General features: G+C 39.8%; 1 protein-coding gene across 2 annotated transcripts in view; it reads right to left on the bottom strand.

The window, feature by feature from the left end:
* Positions 1–17,076, bottom strand: part of DPY19L1 (dpy-19 like C-mannosyltransferase 1) — a 344,645-nt gene that overhangs the window by 208,626 nt on the left and 118,943 nt on the right. For both annotated transcript variants that reach the window (XR_011556928.1, XM_070729287.1), the window contains exons 9-10: positions 7,449–7,540; positions 5,967–6,066 (exon numbers count right to left, since the gene is read on the bottom strand). Coding sequence is in view for 1 of the 2 variants with exons in the window: in XM_070729287.1 (XP_070585388.1) it covers positions 5,967–6,066; positions 7,449–7,540 (192 nt within the window). In the remaining variant the exon portion in view is untranslated. The remainder of the gene's footprint in view (positions 1–5,966; positions 6,067–7,448; positions 7,541–17,076) is intronic.

Raw genomic sequence — 17,076 nt, 5'->3', positions numbered from 1 at the left:
TCTCTCTCTTGTTCTCTGGCGGGATTAGTCATCTGTTGTCCTCCTGATGCTGCTGACGTGGTGCCAGGGACAAAACGCCCACCCACTCCTGAGGGAAAAGACGGACTGTTTGGGATGGGAATTAGCATCTCTCCCGCCGCGTTAAGTAGGCAATGCAAGGCAGAAACTCGCTGGACGCGGAGCCCAAAAAAAGCGCCTCAGGAAGGCAGAAGCGAAGCGCCCCCACCGCCCGCTCACTTTCCAACGCTGCGCCCATTGCGCCAGGCTCTTTGCCTGAATCCGCCTCCTTTCTGAGGCTCGAGCGAGCCTCCTTCGCCGGCAGCCGGGGGGTCGGCTTCGCCCCCTGCCCAGCTGAAAGTGTGCGTGTGAGGGGGGAGAGCTTGCTTCTGCAACCACATGGCCAGAGAGAAGCAGGATAGCAAGGCGGCGGCATTCTTCTGCCTGGCCTAGGCGCTCTGCTTGGTTTTCCCGGGCTTCCCGCAGCATGTAGGTGGCCGAGAAGACCGAGCGGGACTGTGAGAGGGGTGGGCGTTCCCACAGCGCTCGGAGCGGCTAGCGGACGGATCGCCAGCGCCGCTGCAGCCACAGCTGTGGGAGGAGCCGCGCCCCAAGAAAGCCGGAGAGAAGGACGGATCGGGCGGGGACAGCCACAAGTGGAAGCCTCAGCCCTGGAGCTCCCACTTGCAGAAGCCGCCCCTCCCCCGGCTATTGCCCGCCGCTATTAGCGAGAAGCCATGCGTGCGAGGGGGCTGACTTTGAAAACAACCTTTGCTGGCCTCCGCCTCGCGGCACACCTGACCATATCTCGTGGCACACCAGTGTGCCGCGGCACACCGGTTGGGAAACACTGGTCTATAGATCCTAAACATTTCCTGTTTTAGTAGTTCTTTGTACTTTAATTCTGCCTCTCTGTTCTTGTTGGCTGTTTTTACTTTTGTGTCTATCTTCTATCTCTTCACCTTCTGCTTCTTGTCTCTGTTCTTCTAAACTCTGTCTCCACTCTCTCTCTACTACTTGAGTCTTCCTCCATCCCCACTAGTTGATCATACATTTCCTGTGCTTTCTCTACATCATCCACTTTGATTTTTTTTTAACCTTGCCACAATATTAACATTCCTTCTGGAATATTCCATCTAAATAATATTTCTGGAATACTCCACCTAAATAATATTTTTTCCTATTCAATATTTTGGATTGAAGCTTTCTTATTTTTATGGGTAATTTATTTTTCATGGTTTTGGTGAAAATTAGTGGTACATGTAATTTAATGATTCTTTGGATTTCAAGTAAAAATGTATTGTAATAGTCTTCAGTAGTGATACAGACAGAGAATATTGCATGCATATCAAGATGAGAGGTTAGCTTCTATGATATCATAGTTGGCCTTTTTAAAGTTGTAATTAGTTGTTGCATCTCTGAAAGGACATAAGTTGAGATAGAATTCAATAGTATTAGGGTCACTGTTAGAAAAGGGTTCTTTTATTTGTAGTCCATAAATTGAGTGTAAACTGTTGCAGAAGATGAGGTCCAAATAATTGCTGAGTCTAGTATTGTCAGTAACTAGTTGATCTAATCCTAGACTAGTAATTTATATGTGGTAGGATTAGGTCGCCAAGAAATATAAGAGGATGAGGTAGGAGGCTGCGCATGTTAGTAATGAGGTTAACTTGTTTGCATGTGAGATGTTATAATCAGGGACTCTATAACATAGAAGGAAGCAAACTGTGGTATCTAAGGTCAGTTCACTGATTATAGTTTCTGGAAGTTAACGTTCATGTTTAATTTGCACTTTTTTTAGGTTCGGTGATTTTTCATAGAAGATTGCAACTCTGCTTCCTCTATTGCAACTCCACCTCCTCATTATCAGATCGGTAAATGTGATAGTCTCTAACTGAAATAATGGAGTCAGGAACAGATGTGTTTAACCAAGTTTCACAGATAAATATGATGTTGAGTTTAGCAGTTTTTAGTAGGAAGAGGAATTCAGGTATTTTGTTGATGATGCTTCTTGAATTGATAAGTTTGCATTTAAGATGAGTAGCGATTGATATTGAGGAAGTAAAGGATGTGTATACCTAGTCTTCGTTTATTGGGAGTTGGTTTTGGTTTGAGGAGGATGTTAAGATTGTATAACAGACATTAATACAATTGAGAGAATCCAGAAATACTTCACAAGAAGAGTCCTTCACTTCTCCTCTCAAAACAAATTACCTTACTGCCCCAGACTTCAAATACTACGACTAGACAATTTACAACTGTGTTGCCTCCGAACTGATGTAACTGTTGTTCATAAAAATTATACACCAAAATGTCCTTCCTTAGTGACTGCTTTATCTCCAACAAAAACACAAGAGCACGTAATAGATACAAACTAAATGTAAATCGCTCCTAACTAGACTTCAGCAATAGAGTAATCAACGCCTGGAATTCACTACCTGACTGTTGGTTTTTCCCCTAACCTCAAAATCTTCAACCTTAAATTACCTACAGTTGACCTCTCCCCTTTTCTAAGAGGTCTGTAAGGGACGTGCATAAGCGCACCATTGTGCCTACCATCCCTATCCTACTGTCTCATATTATCCTTTTATCACTACTTTCTACTTAAGTTATGTTAATAAAAACTATAATTCTATCCTTGTTTGACAAATAAAATAAAGTAAATAAAATAAATAATCCTTCCTTTGTTCTCTAATCCTCCTGGGGCTCTGATTCAGTGTTGTAATTTCTCTTTCCTTTTAGATCAAGGGCTCATCTCTTGCCATTTTATAAATAATATCTTAAAACCTTTTTTGTTCAAACTTTATGTGCACTTCATGAGGGAGATGCTGCAGCTTTGCATAATTTGTATGCATTCTATACATCTTGTCTATTTTATTAATAATCTGTGTCTTTTCCCTCAATCCCACCATTATTTCCCCTAGATTTTCATCTTTCATCTCTATAACATTTTGGAATCTTAAGCAGAAGGCTCAATCCAATTCAAGATGGATCAACAAATTCTCTAAATCTTTATTTACTTCAATTATTTTTTGTTCTATTTGATCTAATTTCTTCTCCATTTGTTCAGCTTTCAGTTTCACTGATTGTATTTTCTGTTCATTTCACTGTATCATGTCTTGGATCAAGAGGTGATATAGCAAAATAATAAAGTAGGCTTGGATAAAGCCTACTTTATTATTCAGGTTCTGTATGTCAGTCCTTAAATCTCCATGCCTTTTTGTCATCCTTTTCTGGAGTTTCGTTATAGTTTCCTGTCTCATTTGAAGAACTAATTGTATCATTTGACGGGTCAAATTCACACTCGTTTTTTCCCTTAGGTATCATCTCTTCTATCATTTTCTGGGATCCCAGTGAAGCTACTACCCTCATCTAGATAGGTATCACTTTTTTATCCTGTTCTCAAAGTGGTGGTGGTAATGCTTGTCATTTCCTTTCGAATTCTGTTTTGTTCTCCTACAATTTTATAAATTCTTTCCCAAATTACCAGTGACCACTTTTCACTCCATTAATATTTTCCTTTTAGCTTTCAACATTATTTCTCAACAATGTATTATTCTATCTATATTTATTTACTTTCACAACATTATATATCTAAAAATCAATTTTAAAATATGCAGTATATTATAATATGACTAATAATCCCTAATTATATTTCTTTCTTTTAAATTTAAATTTAAACTAAATTAATTCTAAATTAATAACTAAATTAATTCTAAATAATAAATTTCAAACTTAATTTTATTGGTCTAAATAATTATACCTTAATACATTATTATAAGAGAATTGGTAAAGAGATATTATATACATAAACAATCTTAAACCATAATATTCAAGAAAATCCAATAGTCTCGATATACAATAGGACAACCAGTTTAACATTTAATGTTTGGCAACTCTGTTATTTAGATATTTTTCTCTACAAAACATTCAATATTCTTCTTACTGTCATCTTTACAGTACTCCTCACTTCTATCTGGTTTTCTGCTTAATCACTCAAGTTCGATCTTATCCTCCGAGTTGCCCAAACACAGACTTTTTTCCTAGCACAAATCTCTTGGAACTTACACTTTTTCCACAGTACGTTCCATGAAATTTCAATTCTCCTAGTCCTTTCAAAACTTTTTGCCTTCCATGTTCCTCTCTGTCTCCTGTCCTCTCGATTTAAATTTTAAAAAAAAATAAAAAAATCTAAAACTACAGTATTATTTTTTAAAATCTGCAATGGAGATTTTGTCTTCCTCCTGCTTCCTTTTTCCTCATATGTTGTAGCACTTTCACTCCCACATTTTCTGTTGTTTAGCCTTATTTCCTTCTCTGCAAAGTTATTTTTGAATGAATCTTGTCTCTTCCTTTTCAATCGCCGCTTCTTCTTTTTTCTCTGTTTCTTTCCGGAGTTTTGGTTTTTTTACCCAATATCATTGAAATAACTCAATTCAATAGTTCCAATCACTGTGCATATGGAAGTCCTCACCAATGACAATGAGCATTTTATAACTCACTTTTTCACTTCCCAAAGTAATGTGGTTGTTACGGCCTCAGGTCTTCCATGTCAAAATGACATGACAGACTGCATTTGTTTCTGGTTAAAGAAAGATTCTCTTATTCTAGTGGGCAGTTGTTTTCCACCTCACTGTCCTGCAGGCTTCCCCTCTATTTCGCGCAGTTCTCCCAATTTAGCATGCCCTTTGAGGGTCCCTTGATACGGAAAAAAATAGAGTTAAGGGACGGAGCTCATCTTTTTCCCTATGCATCGCCTCAATATCACCACTGGAAGTGATAAGTTGTTCTTATACTACTTCATGATTAGAACATTGGCTATGATAGTAGACATTTTAATAATACATTTCCGTAGATTGATGTCTACAGATGTCTGCTTGCTCCACTACTACTACTAAGATACTGTATTACATCAAGCAGTCAGCCACTTTTAGACTTAGCTTCACAAATTTTCTTTACAATGCTCACCAAAATAAATGAGCAAAAATTATTATTTTTTTGGGGGGGGGGGTAGTCGCTTTTTTAAAGATTGGGAATGCTAATGGTTTTTAACCAACCAGGAAGTATTTGAATTATGCATTGATATGTCTGTGTTGGTCTGTAAAATTTCAATCTTTCATAGTAGCCTTCCCTATTTTTAGTAGAAATATAAGTTTAGTGTTCTCAGATAAAGTCACAAAATTCCATTTTTGTATATCTTTAGGAGATGGGAACACAACTGATGCAACCAAAATGAGCTTGAAAATGCTCAAGGCATTCTTTGAGGGAGATATACCCTGAAAAACCTGTTGATCCAAAGGGAATTCTTAGGAAAGGCAGATGAGACAAACATTACTTGCAGTATGTTTGTCTGTGGTCATCCTGGCAAATATCCCCAAAGTTGTCATTTAGACTTTTTTCTTTTCAAATTTTCTTTTCAATTCAAAGGAGTCTATATAACTTTTCTTTTCAATTCTACATGAATAAGAATATGATAACCTTGAAAGCTTTTGATAATTTTGACCTGGCTATGACACATTCATGGTTAAATCAGAAATTATTATTGTTCTTAGTATTAAATATATAGTGTATATTCTATTCTTTTAACAATTATTTGAGACAACAAATGTAAAGATAAAATAAAAGTAAAGACAGTTCTAATATCTGTTTCTTAGTCAAGGGAACCTGCATTGTCCGAAGACATTTCTATTGTCATGTGGCCAACATTATTATACACCAAATGCATGGAATGCTGTCACCTTACCACCAAAGTGATATCTATTTATCTACTCCCATTTGCATGCTTTTGATCTGCTAGATGGGCAAGAGGTGGGGTAATTAACAGGAGCTGACCCTGTTCTGCGTGCCACGTCTTGAACCTGTGCTGTGAATTTTTCAGCTGAAAGCTCAGTGACTCTAACTGCTGAACCATTGCATGACTGTTAAAGAAGTATGCAAAATTCTAATAATATTTATTGATATTATATTACCTGTGTTAAAAGAACAAACTGAGCAAACTGCCATGGAAGCATGAATAGAACATTAGAAACAGATAGTGCAATCAAGCTTCTTCTATTAACCTTCTGCATCCTTGGGGAAAAGAATAAGAGATTGATTAACAATCATGGCTCTATTAATGTATTCAAAGAGCAATAGTTTGTTTTTCCCAACAGATTTGAACTTTAGTTACGGTTCAAAACAATGTATAGAAAAATGCATAAAATAGATATCTAATACCATAAAATTAAACAGAAAAAAGGACTTTCCACACATACCTTTATGTGAAATATAATTAATAATTATATAATAATTGGATTAAAAATCCCAAATCCAGTCTAAACAGCTGGCTGACTTTGCAATAAACCATAATGATTATAAAAACCTTCGGTCAACATACATTTGTTTTAAAATCCCATAACCTTTCAAAACATATTTCTTTTAATGTTAATGCGATCTTCGTTTCCCCACTTCCATTGATATTATTACTTTTCCTTGTTTATCAGAAGTAAACTAATTTTTGACACAAATTCTTACTACATTTAGATATACAGGGATTATCCTAAACATTCCGCATGAAAGGTAGTTTTTTAGTAAAACATACAGAAAATTTTCTATTTAGTCACATGCAATTTTCTGTTTTCTCTCAGTAAAAGGAATAGGTTCTGTATGGACAAATTACAAATGAGGTTCCTAGTGTTTTCCATTATGGTAGTGCCCTAACATTTTGAATTATCTCATCCTATCATCTTTCTTTGAGGATGATGGAAGGATACTAGATTGAAGAGCATAGTTCCCTCTAAGCTGAGCAGTGAGCAATCGCTCACTTAAAAATCATCATCAACTCAGAGTTTTCCAAACCTGCCCAGAAGCCGAGAGGGAAAGAGTGAGAGGGAAGGAGAGAGAGAGGAAGAGAGGAAGAGAGAGAAACAGATAGAAGAAAGAGAGGAAGGAAAAGAGAAAGAAAAAGAATGGGAGTAAGGAAGAGAGAAAGAAAATCAAAATCTAGTTTGAAACTAGCTCAACTATTTAAGTGGCATTTTGATATTGATAGAGTTGCCCTATGATGAGCTCACTGTTATAGACACACAGGACAGTATTTTATTTTGAAATTCTCTGAGGCAAAACAGGGTGGGATTTTTGTTTGTTTGTTTGTTTGTTTATTTATTTATTTATTATTTCTGTGCCGCCCAGTCCTGAAGGGACTGCCGCTCAGACACTATACTTTTCCGCCCACCCCCCCAAAAAATTAGAGGGAACACTGTTGAAGAGACTAAAAAAGACTAGAAAAGACAACACATAATAATGGCTGCTAATAGGAAGGTACAGCTAAATATTACATGTATGTACTATAAGTTAAAGCAAATTATTTACATAAATGGTGCTACCATTTTATAACATACGAGTGCATAAATCAGTATCATGTTTAAAGATTTTGTTTCCTTATTTAAAGAATGGAAAAGAATGGAAATTACCTGAGAATGTATGTTAATAATAACATCTGAACCACAAGGAATGGATAAGAAAAGCTTTCACGGAGAGGAGGAGTCCACATCACACGAGTACTCTGAAAATAAGAATTCAAGAAATTTATTACATATTCTTTTTTTTTAGTATACTTTATTAATTTTTCATAAAAATTAACATACATACAAACACACATTTAACAAAAAATTGGGGTTGCAATTCCCCCTCTTGTCATAGAAGTCAAATTTCCATACAGAAAAAAGAATACAATATTAATACCTTAAATCAACATATTAATTTAAATGAAAAGAAGAAATTTTGTTTAACCTTATATAAATAACATTCATATGTGAACAAGATATAACCCAAAAAATTTTAAATCATAGCAATACTTCTACAGTTCTCACATAAATTTTACTGTTAAATCTTCTTCTTATTTATACATATATACAGTTTATTCCAAATCACTTAAAATTCTGATTCCTCTTGGTTATTTAACCGTCTTGTCATCATATCCATTTCAGCGCAATCTAATATTTTCTTAATTACCTCTTCCTCTTTAGGAATATTTTCCCCTTTCCAATTTTGCGCATATACTATCCTGGCCACTGTCAAAAATATGAATAACTAAATGGAAAATATCTTTCTTGTATTTCTGTTTAGTTATGCCCAGTAAATAAAATTCCGGGTTTTTTTCTATCTCTTGCATTACTATTAAATATTGCAGTTACTTTTTTTCCTGGAATTTTTATTTCATTTCCCCAATAAATTGAACTAGTCCTTCTATTTTAAATTGGGAGCATAATTTCAAAAGAAAACTAAGATTAATTATAGCTAATAATAGTCATGGCAATTAACATTATGCATATATTCATCTAAATGTGATTAATATGGAAAAAATTGCAAGGTATAAGGACATTTTGAATGATAAAGGAGAACTTAAATCCAAACAAGCTTTAATCAAGGAATCAATCTAACATGGTGGCCATATGTGCAAATACAATCAAGATACGCGAAAGATGGAAGAATGTAGTTTCTATAAAGAACCAATGGAACTAGACCAGATATTAATAGATACAAGTGAAAAATTAATTTTAAAAATGCATAGCTATTCACTTAGTCTTAAATGCAAGAAGTAGTAGTAAAAGAAACAAAGATAGGACTGGCTAAAAACTTTGGTTACTCAATAGAACTAGACAAGTGGCTGAAATTGTGGGATAGAAACTGCAAATTAACAATGTCAATGGCAGAAGTAAAAAAACAAGATGGAGGCGTCTACGGTAGTGAGAGAACAAGCGCAGGGATGTAGCAGGCCTGGGTCGCTGCCGGTTCCAGTGACCCATGCCACCAAGTTACTAATGGTTCTTTAAGTTTAGATTGGAGCTAAGAGGGCAGATCAGCGGAGACTGGGGTGATTGAAATTTAAGAGCTTCAAGTGGAGGAATTTGACATCAGCTGAGAGGCGGTGGAAAATCAGAGTGGCGAAAAGAAAAGGAACTGACTGTTGGAAAACCTTGGAGGTCGAGAGCTTGAACAGAGCTAGCAAAGCTTTGTGATAAATGGGAGTTTTTGTGGCCAGTTTTGCTTATTCTGATTGCTTTTCGGGGGGGGGGGGGGGTTCGTATTTAAGAACTTTGGATTGCTGGGACCAACGAGGAGTGTGGGCGATAGCAACGAGAAGCTTGGGCGATTGCAGCACTTTACAAACTGTCTAGTCTTTGCTGTGCTTTCTTTTTTCTTTTCTACAGTACCACCTACCCACCTGGCCTATTTCATACTGATTTACGGTCAGTTGGAAAGGAAAGAAAGAGAAAGTGACTAAGAGTGGGGTCAGTGACAGTGTTTGTGACTCCCCCAGATAACACTTTGAAGACGGAAGGGGGAGACCGGAAAGGAGAAACACTAGGTGACATTTTGGACAATATAGACTCTTTGCCTCTTCGTCCTCAGTAACAGAAGACCCAAACAGGAAGTGACGTCTCCACTCCCAAAGGCGGAGAGAAATAGAGCTATAATAAGAACAGAATACAGAATTGTAAAAAGAAAATCCCCAAACTTCGAAGCAAGTGGACAATAATTAATATATTCTACATATTTTAATCCTTACAATTAAATAATTAATAACAGATTACTGATAATATTTATTTTTTCTTTTTTTCTTCCATAGTAAAGGAAACCTTGCTTAGATAATTATATTTAGCCATATTTAGTAGTCATATTTAGTAGTTATATATAGTAATTTAGTCTTGCTTAGTAAGTTAGTATTTTCATATTTAATATTTTAGTCCATAGGTATTTTAGTAGGTTAAAACTAACCTCTTAAAATTTTATGTCTCCTTTTCCCTTCCCCAAGACTAATGAAACTTAGAATTTGATATTTACTAATACAGTGATCCCCCGAGTTTCGCGATCTCAATTTTCGCGAAACGCTATATCGCGATTTTTCAGCAAATGATACCATCTCGATCTTCGCGAAACGCTATATCGCGAATTTAAAAAAAAATAAATTAAAAATACGTGCGCAGTTTTTCCCGCCCGATGACGTCACGCGTCATCACCAAACTGACGTGTACCATTGCTGGTTGGCCGAAATCTCGGCCAATCAGCTTTGCCATTGTAATAAGTTTGCCCGGCAATGGTGATACAGCAAAATTTCAGCCAATCAGCGTTGTCATTGCAAACATTTCGCCCGACAATGCTGATTGACAGAAATCTCGGCCAATCAGTGGGATGGAAGGAGGGAGGGAGAGGAGGGAGGGAAGGATGGAAGGAGGGAGGGATGGAAGGACTGTATGCTTTCATTCAAGTCACTCCTCTCTCCCTTTCCTGTCATTCTCTGTAGATGAAGGTGCTGTTAACTCTGAAGACCCCCAGCCATCAACATCTTCTGCTTCTTCAACCCCAGCCACATTCACAGCAAGCAAAGGGTGGTTTGACAAATTTCAACGGCGCTATGGCCTGAAGAGTGTGTCATTGCATGGAGAAGCTGCCTCAGCAGATACAGGTGCAGCCGAAAACTTTGTCCAGCGCACGTTTAAAGATCTAATTGCAGAAGGGGGGTACCTTCCAGAACAGGTGTTCAACATGGACGGAACAGGCCTGTTCTGGAAGAGGATGCCTTCACGGACTTTCTTGATGCAAGATGAAGCCAAAGCCCCTGGCTTTAAGGCCATGAAAGATAGAGTGACTTTGATCATGTGTGGGAATGCAGCAGGCTTTTTGATGAAGCCAGGGCTAATTTATAAGTCACGAAATCCAAGAGCCCTCAAGAACAGAAATAAGAATGCATTGCCAGTGTACTGGATGCATAATCCTAAAGCATGGATTACAAAACCCCTCACGCGGGACTGGTTTCATCAGTGCTTCATCCCACAGGTGAAGGATTATTTGGCTGCCAAAGGACTCAATTTCAAAGTGCTTCTCCTAATGGACAATGCTGGAGGCCATGATGACCTGGAACATGAACATGATGGGGTGCAAGTCGAATTCTTGCCACCAAACACCACATCGCTTATCCAGCCGATGGATCAAGGTGTTATCCGCGCATTTAAGGCACTGTACACGCGCAATTCTCTTGGAAGCATCGTGGAAGCAATGGATGCTGATGAAAACTTCACATTGAAGGCCTACTGGCATCAGTACACAATTGCATCTTGTCTGAAGAACATTCAGAATGCCTTAATGGATATGAAGTCACAGACAATGAATGCCTGCTGGAGGAAATTGTGGCCAGAAGTGGTGCATGATTACAGGGGATTTGCTCCCGAAGAAATTCAAGATGCTGCAGTCCAGAACTCTGTGAAGCTGGCACAGGCACTGGGTGGAGAAGGCTTCGTTGACATGACACCAGAGGAAGTCAATGGTTTGCTTGATGAGCATGGCCTACCGCTGACAGACAAAGATCTGGAGGAGCTGACCAAGTCAGCGAGTGAAGAAGAGGAGGAGGAAGCGGAAGCTGAACAAGCTGAGGAAGAAGAAGATGTTGGCCTAACGCTTGAGCGGCTTGCAGAACTGAACAGAACTGCTGCACATCTCCAACGCATGGTGGAACTTTGGGATCCCAACATGACTCGCTCTATACACTTTAAGGCCTCCCTTGACAACACCATTGCACCATACAGAGCCATGTTAGCCAAGAAAAAGAAAAATCGCCAACAACTGCCCATAACTATGTTTGTCACAAAAACCACGAGGTCTGTCACACCATCACCTGCAGCGTCCATTGTAGACATGGTGATAGAAGAAGATCCCGATTTATCCTAGTTATGCTAACCCCCCCCCAAAAAATGTAAAAATGTAAATAAATATTGTTATTGTTTCTATCAGGATGACTAAGTGTGTTATTCAATGTGTACAGTACAGGTACAGGTAGAGGTACAGTACAGTACATTAAGGGGATGGGAAATGGTAATTTGTGGGTTGAAAGTGTTGGGACTGAGTGGCATACAGAAGAATGAATGAATGACTGAGTGTATTGGCAGTTCTGTGTTGGCAAATACTTCAAAAGAAAAGGATTTAGGGGTAGTGATTTCTGACAGTCTCAAAATGGGTGAACAGTGCAGTCAGGCGGTAGGGAAAGCAAGTAGGATGCTTGGCTGCATAGCTAGAGGTATAACAAGCAGGAAGAGGGAGATTATGATCCCACTATATAGAATGCTGGTGAGACCACATTTGGAATACTGTGTTCAGTTCTGGAGACCTCACCTACAAAAAGATATTGACAAAATTGAACGGGTCCAAAGACAGGCTACAAGAATGGTGGAAGGTCTTAAGCATAAAACGTATCAGGAAAGACTTAATGAACTCAATCTGTATAGTCTGGAGGACAGAAGGAAAAGGGGGGACATGATCGAAACATTTAAATATATTAAAGGGTTAAATAAGGTCCAGGAGGGAAGTGTTTTTAATAGGAAAGTGAACACAAGAACAAGGGGACACAATCTGAAGTTAGTTGGGGGAAAGATCAAAAGCAACATGAGAAAATATTATTTTACTGAAAGAGTAGTAGATCCTTGGAACAAACTTCCAGCAGACGTGGTAGATAAATCCACAGTAACTGAATTTAAACATGCCTGGGATAAACATATATCCATCCTAAGATAAAATACAGAAAATAGTATAAGGGCAGACTAGATGGACCATGAGGTCTTTTTCTGCCGTCAGACTTCTGTTTCTATGTTTCTATGAATGAAATTCAAACACAAGTGAGGGCTGGGGGTTTTTATTCTGTCATTGTTTAAGTGCTTTTTACGAAAGGAAGGAAGGAGGGGTAGGAGGGAGGGAGAGAAGGAGGGAGGGAGAGAAGGGAGGGAAGGAGGGAGGGAGAGAAGGGAGGGAAGGAGGGAGGGATGGAAGGAGGACATGAGGGCAAACCATCCAGCGTCTAATTGGACTTGAAAATCAGAAGTGGGGGAAGTGTTCTCACTAAGAACTAGCAACTTGAGAGGGCAAAACATCCAGGTTCAAATTGGACTTGAAAATCAGAAGTGGGGGAGGTGTTCTCACTAAGGACTAGCAACTTGAGAGGGCGAAACATCCAGGTTCAAATTGGACTTGAAAATCAGAAGTGGGGGAGGTGTTCTCACTAAGGACTAGCAACTTGAGAGGGCGAAACATCCAGGTTCAAATTGGACTTGAAAATCAGAAGTGGGGGAGGTGTTCTCACTAAGGACTAGCAACTTGAGAGGGCGAAACATCCAGGTTCAAATTGGACTTGAAAATCAGAAGTGGGGGAGGTGTTCTCACTAAGGACTAGCAACTTGAGAGGGCAAAACATCCAGGTTCAAATTGGACTTGGAAATCAGAAGTGACAGAAGTGTTCTCACTAAGAACTAGCAACTTGAGAGGGCAAAACATCCAGGTTCAAATTGGACTTGAAAATCAGAAGTGGGGGAAGTGTTCTCACTCAGAACTAGCAACTTGAGAGGGCGAAAAATCCACGTTCTAAGGAGGGAGGGATGGGAGGGGCGAATCGGGCGGGCGGGGGGTAGCGGCGATGAGCCCGGAGGCGCTGGGGGGGTGGTCGGCATGAAAAAAACCATTGCCAGCCTCCGAACTGCCGTCGCCCCACCATCTGCGCATGCGCGGCCATGGAAAACAGGACACGCATGCGCAGATGGTGTTTTTACTTCCGCACCGCTACATCGCGAGAAATCGATTATCGCGAGGGGTCTTGGAACGGAACCCTCGCGATAATCGAGGGATCACTGTATTATTATTATTGCTTACCTTTCATTTTTATATAAACAGCTTTTATAGTTTAAGCATGCTAGGTATTAAATATAGTAATTGAACATAGTAAGATTATATTATAAGATATTTTCCTTTTTCCTTTTTCTTGATTCTCTCATTTTTACATTCATATTTAACCTGGTTCTCACTTGTTGTCTTCTTGTTAGTAATTATTTTGAAAATCATAATTTCGCTTTTTAGAGAATACATAAGAAAGAATATTAACATTCAAACTTTGAATTTCCACATGGTGATATGGAATAAGATATTTGCAATTCTAGAAAAACAAGTTCAGATAATTAAGGAAATGGCGGGAAACCCATCAAGAGGGTGCAAAAAACCAACGACTGCATCCATAACTAATACCCCCTCCTCCACCTCACAAAGGCAGATAGACGAAATGCTAACCTTGGAAAAAGGGAGAGGTGACCCTGATGCAGAACATGAATATTACCTTAAATAAGATGCAGGAAATGATGGAGAAACTCCAGGACCTGATCACAAACCATCATCTAGAATTGAAACCTGATATCTCAAGACTAGAAAATAGATAAGAGTTGACCCAAACAGCAACGCAGAAGAACGAGCAAAAAATAACCATAGTGGAAAAGAAAATGGAACAGAATGAAAAAAAAAATAGATTTAGTTGACACCAAGTTCTAGGAATCCAATAAAGAACTCGAAAATTCCTTAATTCATCTCGAGATGGAATGTTCAGCATATATCCTGAGATTCCAGAACATAGTGGAATCAGAAAGAGAGAACCTGGGAGAAGTCACGTTAACTCTAATAGCAGGAATTCTACAACAGAACCGGGAAGATGTAATCAACGAAATTGATGAAGTTTTTCGCATCCAGACCAACTGCGCCGGCAGGCACCAGCTTCCAAGAGAAGTCCACATCAAATTTACAAGGAAGAATGTTAGAGATAAAGTATACACAATTTCTAGAGAAGGCAAACTAGCTTACAAAGGGAAGGAATTAATTATTTTAAAACAAATTCCAAGAAGAGTGCATGAAAGAAGAATGAATTACAAAAAGTTAGCCTCTCTACTAAATAAGAAAGAAATGTACTCTTAGATGGTTGATTCCAGAGGGTATGTTAATACGTTTAGAGGGTAGAAGAATAAGAGTTGACACGCAGGAACGCGTACAAGAAGTTTATGACCAGCTTACTAATCTAGACCATGATCTGGAATCAGAAGATGGAGATCGGGGGGAAGCAAGTAAAATGGAAGAGAAAGAAACCAGACAAGAACTTAGTGGGCTAACACCAAATTTGGAGAGGGCAAATGAGAAGGAAAAGGAGGAGGGAACCAGGACCAGATCATAGACAGCGACAGCAACGAAGAATTAAAAATAAACATCTCAGGGATAAATGCAACAAGAATGGAAATTAATTTTGATTAACGTTAATGGACTAAAGGACCCAGTCAAATGAAGAAAAACTTTCACAAAACTACTTCAGCAAAAAGCTCAAATAATTTGTCTGCTAGAAGTTCATATATAACAAACTCATAGAAATATATTTATAATATTCTAAATTAGGTGAATTAAGTGTGTAATTGGATGAAACAAAAAAAAGAGGAGTTGCCACATACATCAAAAAAGAATTAAAACACCAAGTAATTTCTACAGATCCAAAAGGAAGATTCACTATTACCGAGATAGAGCTTCTGGGTGAGAAAATGATCCTTGTAAATATCTATGCCCCAAACCAAAAACAAAAAGGCTTTTTCAGACAATTACGTGAAATTGTCAGAATTAAATTGTAAAAGCTATTGTATTGTTGGTGATTACAATGGAATCATAAATCCCAATATGGACTATAAAGCTGTGAAACGAAAAAATATGAAAAGATCTTTTTTACCCATGACTTTTGATCTAATGGCAAAGGAATTACATTTAATAGATGCCTGGAGATCTAGACCAGTGTTTCCCAACCTTTTTTGAGCCGCGGCACATTATTCATATTTCAAAATCCTGGGGAACACTGAACGGGGGTGTGTGGGGTGGCGGCTAAAGAAAAGTTTTGACAAAAAAAAATCTTCCTCCATTTCGCTCTATTTCTCCCTCACTCTTTCTCTCTCTTCCTTCCCTTCTTTCTCTCTCTCCATCCCTCTTTCTTTCTTCCTCTCTTTTTTGCTCTTTCTCTCTCCCTCCTTCCCTCCCTATATGTCTTTCTCTCTCCCTTGCTCTCTGCCTCTCTTGCTATCTCTTTCATTCTCTCTTTCTTTCTTTCTCTCTCTTTCTCTCTCTCTTGCTATCTCTTTCTCTCTCTCTCTGTCTCTCTTTCTCTGTCTCTCTTTCTCTCTCTCTTGCTAGCTCTCTTTCTTTCTTTCTTTCTTTCTTTCTTTCTCTTTCTCTCTCTCTCTGCCTCTCTTGCTATGTCTCTCTTGCTCTCTCTCTCTCTCTGCCTCTCTTGCTATGTCTCTCTTGCTCTCTCTCTCTTTCTCTCTCTTCCTTTCTTCTCTGCGGAGGCCGGCAAAGGTTTTTCTTATTTTAAATGTTCCGGGTGGCAGGGGCACGCACACACACCCGACATTCCAAATCCTGCCTCAGCTGTGAGAAGAACGCCTGCCCCGCCTGTCCTGCAGCCCTTTCGCTGACAGCCTGGGACAAAAGCGCTTGGTGAAGGGACTGCAAGAGGGACCGGGCGGGCGTTAGCAGCTGGATGAGGAGGATGAGAAGCCACCCCCAATCCCCCCCTTCCCTGGGTGCCTTCCAAAGGCCCCTGAAAAAAGGCAGGAGGTAGCAACGAGGCGCGAGGACAAGCAGGCAGCTTGGCGGAGGGGAAGCGCTGACGGGCTCTCCTCCTTCCCCACCCCCGCGCTTCTCTCCCGCCCTGGCTTTTGCTTCGCCCGCAGATTTCCCCGCAGTTCAAAAGGAGGCAAGAGGTGGCCTGGATGAAATTGCGGGGAAATCATGGGGCGAAGCGAAAGCCAGGGCGGGAGAGAAGCGCGGGGGTGGGGAAGGAGGAGAGCCCCTCAGCGCTTCCCCTCCGCCAAGCTGCCTGCTTGTCCTCGCGCCTCGTTGCTACCTCATGCTGCTCCCACCATGGCTGCGTGCGGTTCCGGTGCCCCTGGCTGAAGGTCGTCCTGTGGCTGGTCTTGGGCTTTACGGTTGCTTCCTGGTTCCCTCTCCTCCCTCCGCCTGTGTCTACCGCCAGCGCCTCATTCCTCGGAGCTGCCGCTTCCTTCCAGGCAGCCCAGCCACGCTGCCGTAGAAAGTGCAGAGGTTATTGCCGCCGCCTCTGCCTCCACTCAGGGAGCCATCGTGGTTGAGCTGAGCGAGAGGAAAAGGCGCGGTGACCACGGTGGCTCCCTGAGTGGAGGCAGAAGCGGTGGCAATAACCTCTGTGCTTTCTACAGCAGCGTGGCTGAGCTGGACGGAGGGAAGCGGAAG

This window comes from Erythrolamprus reginae, chromosome Z, assembly GCF_031021105.1.
Source record: "Erythrolamprus reginae isolate rEryReg1 chromosome Z, rEryReg1.hap1, whole genome shotgun sequence".
In the NCBI taxonomy this organism is placed as follows: Eukaryota; Metazoa; Chordata; class Lepidosauria; order Squamata; family Dipsadidae; genus Erythrolamprus; species Erythrolamprus reginae.
This window is presented reverse-complemented; position numbering and strand designations above follow the sequence as displayed.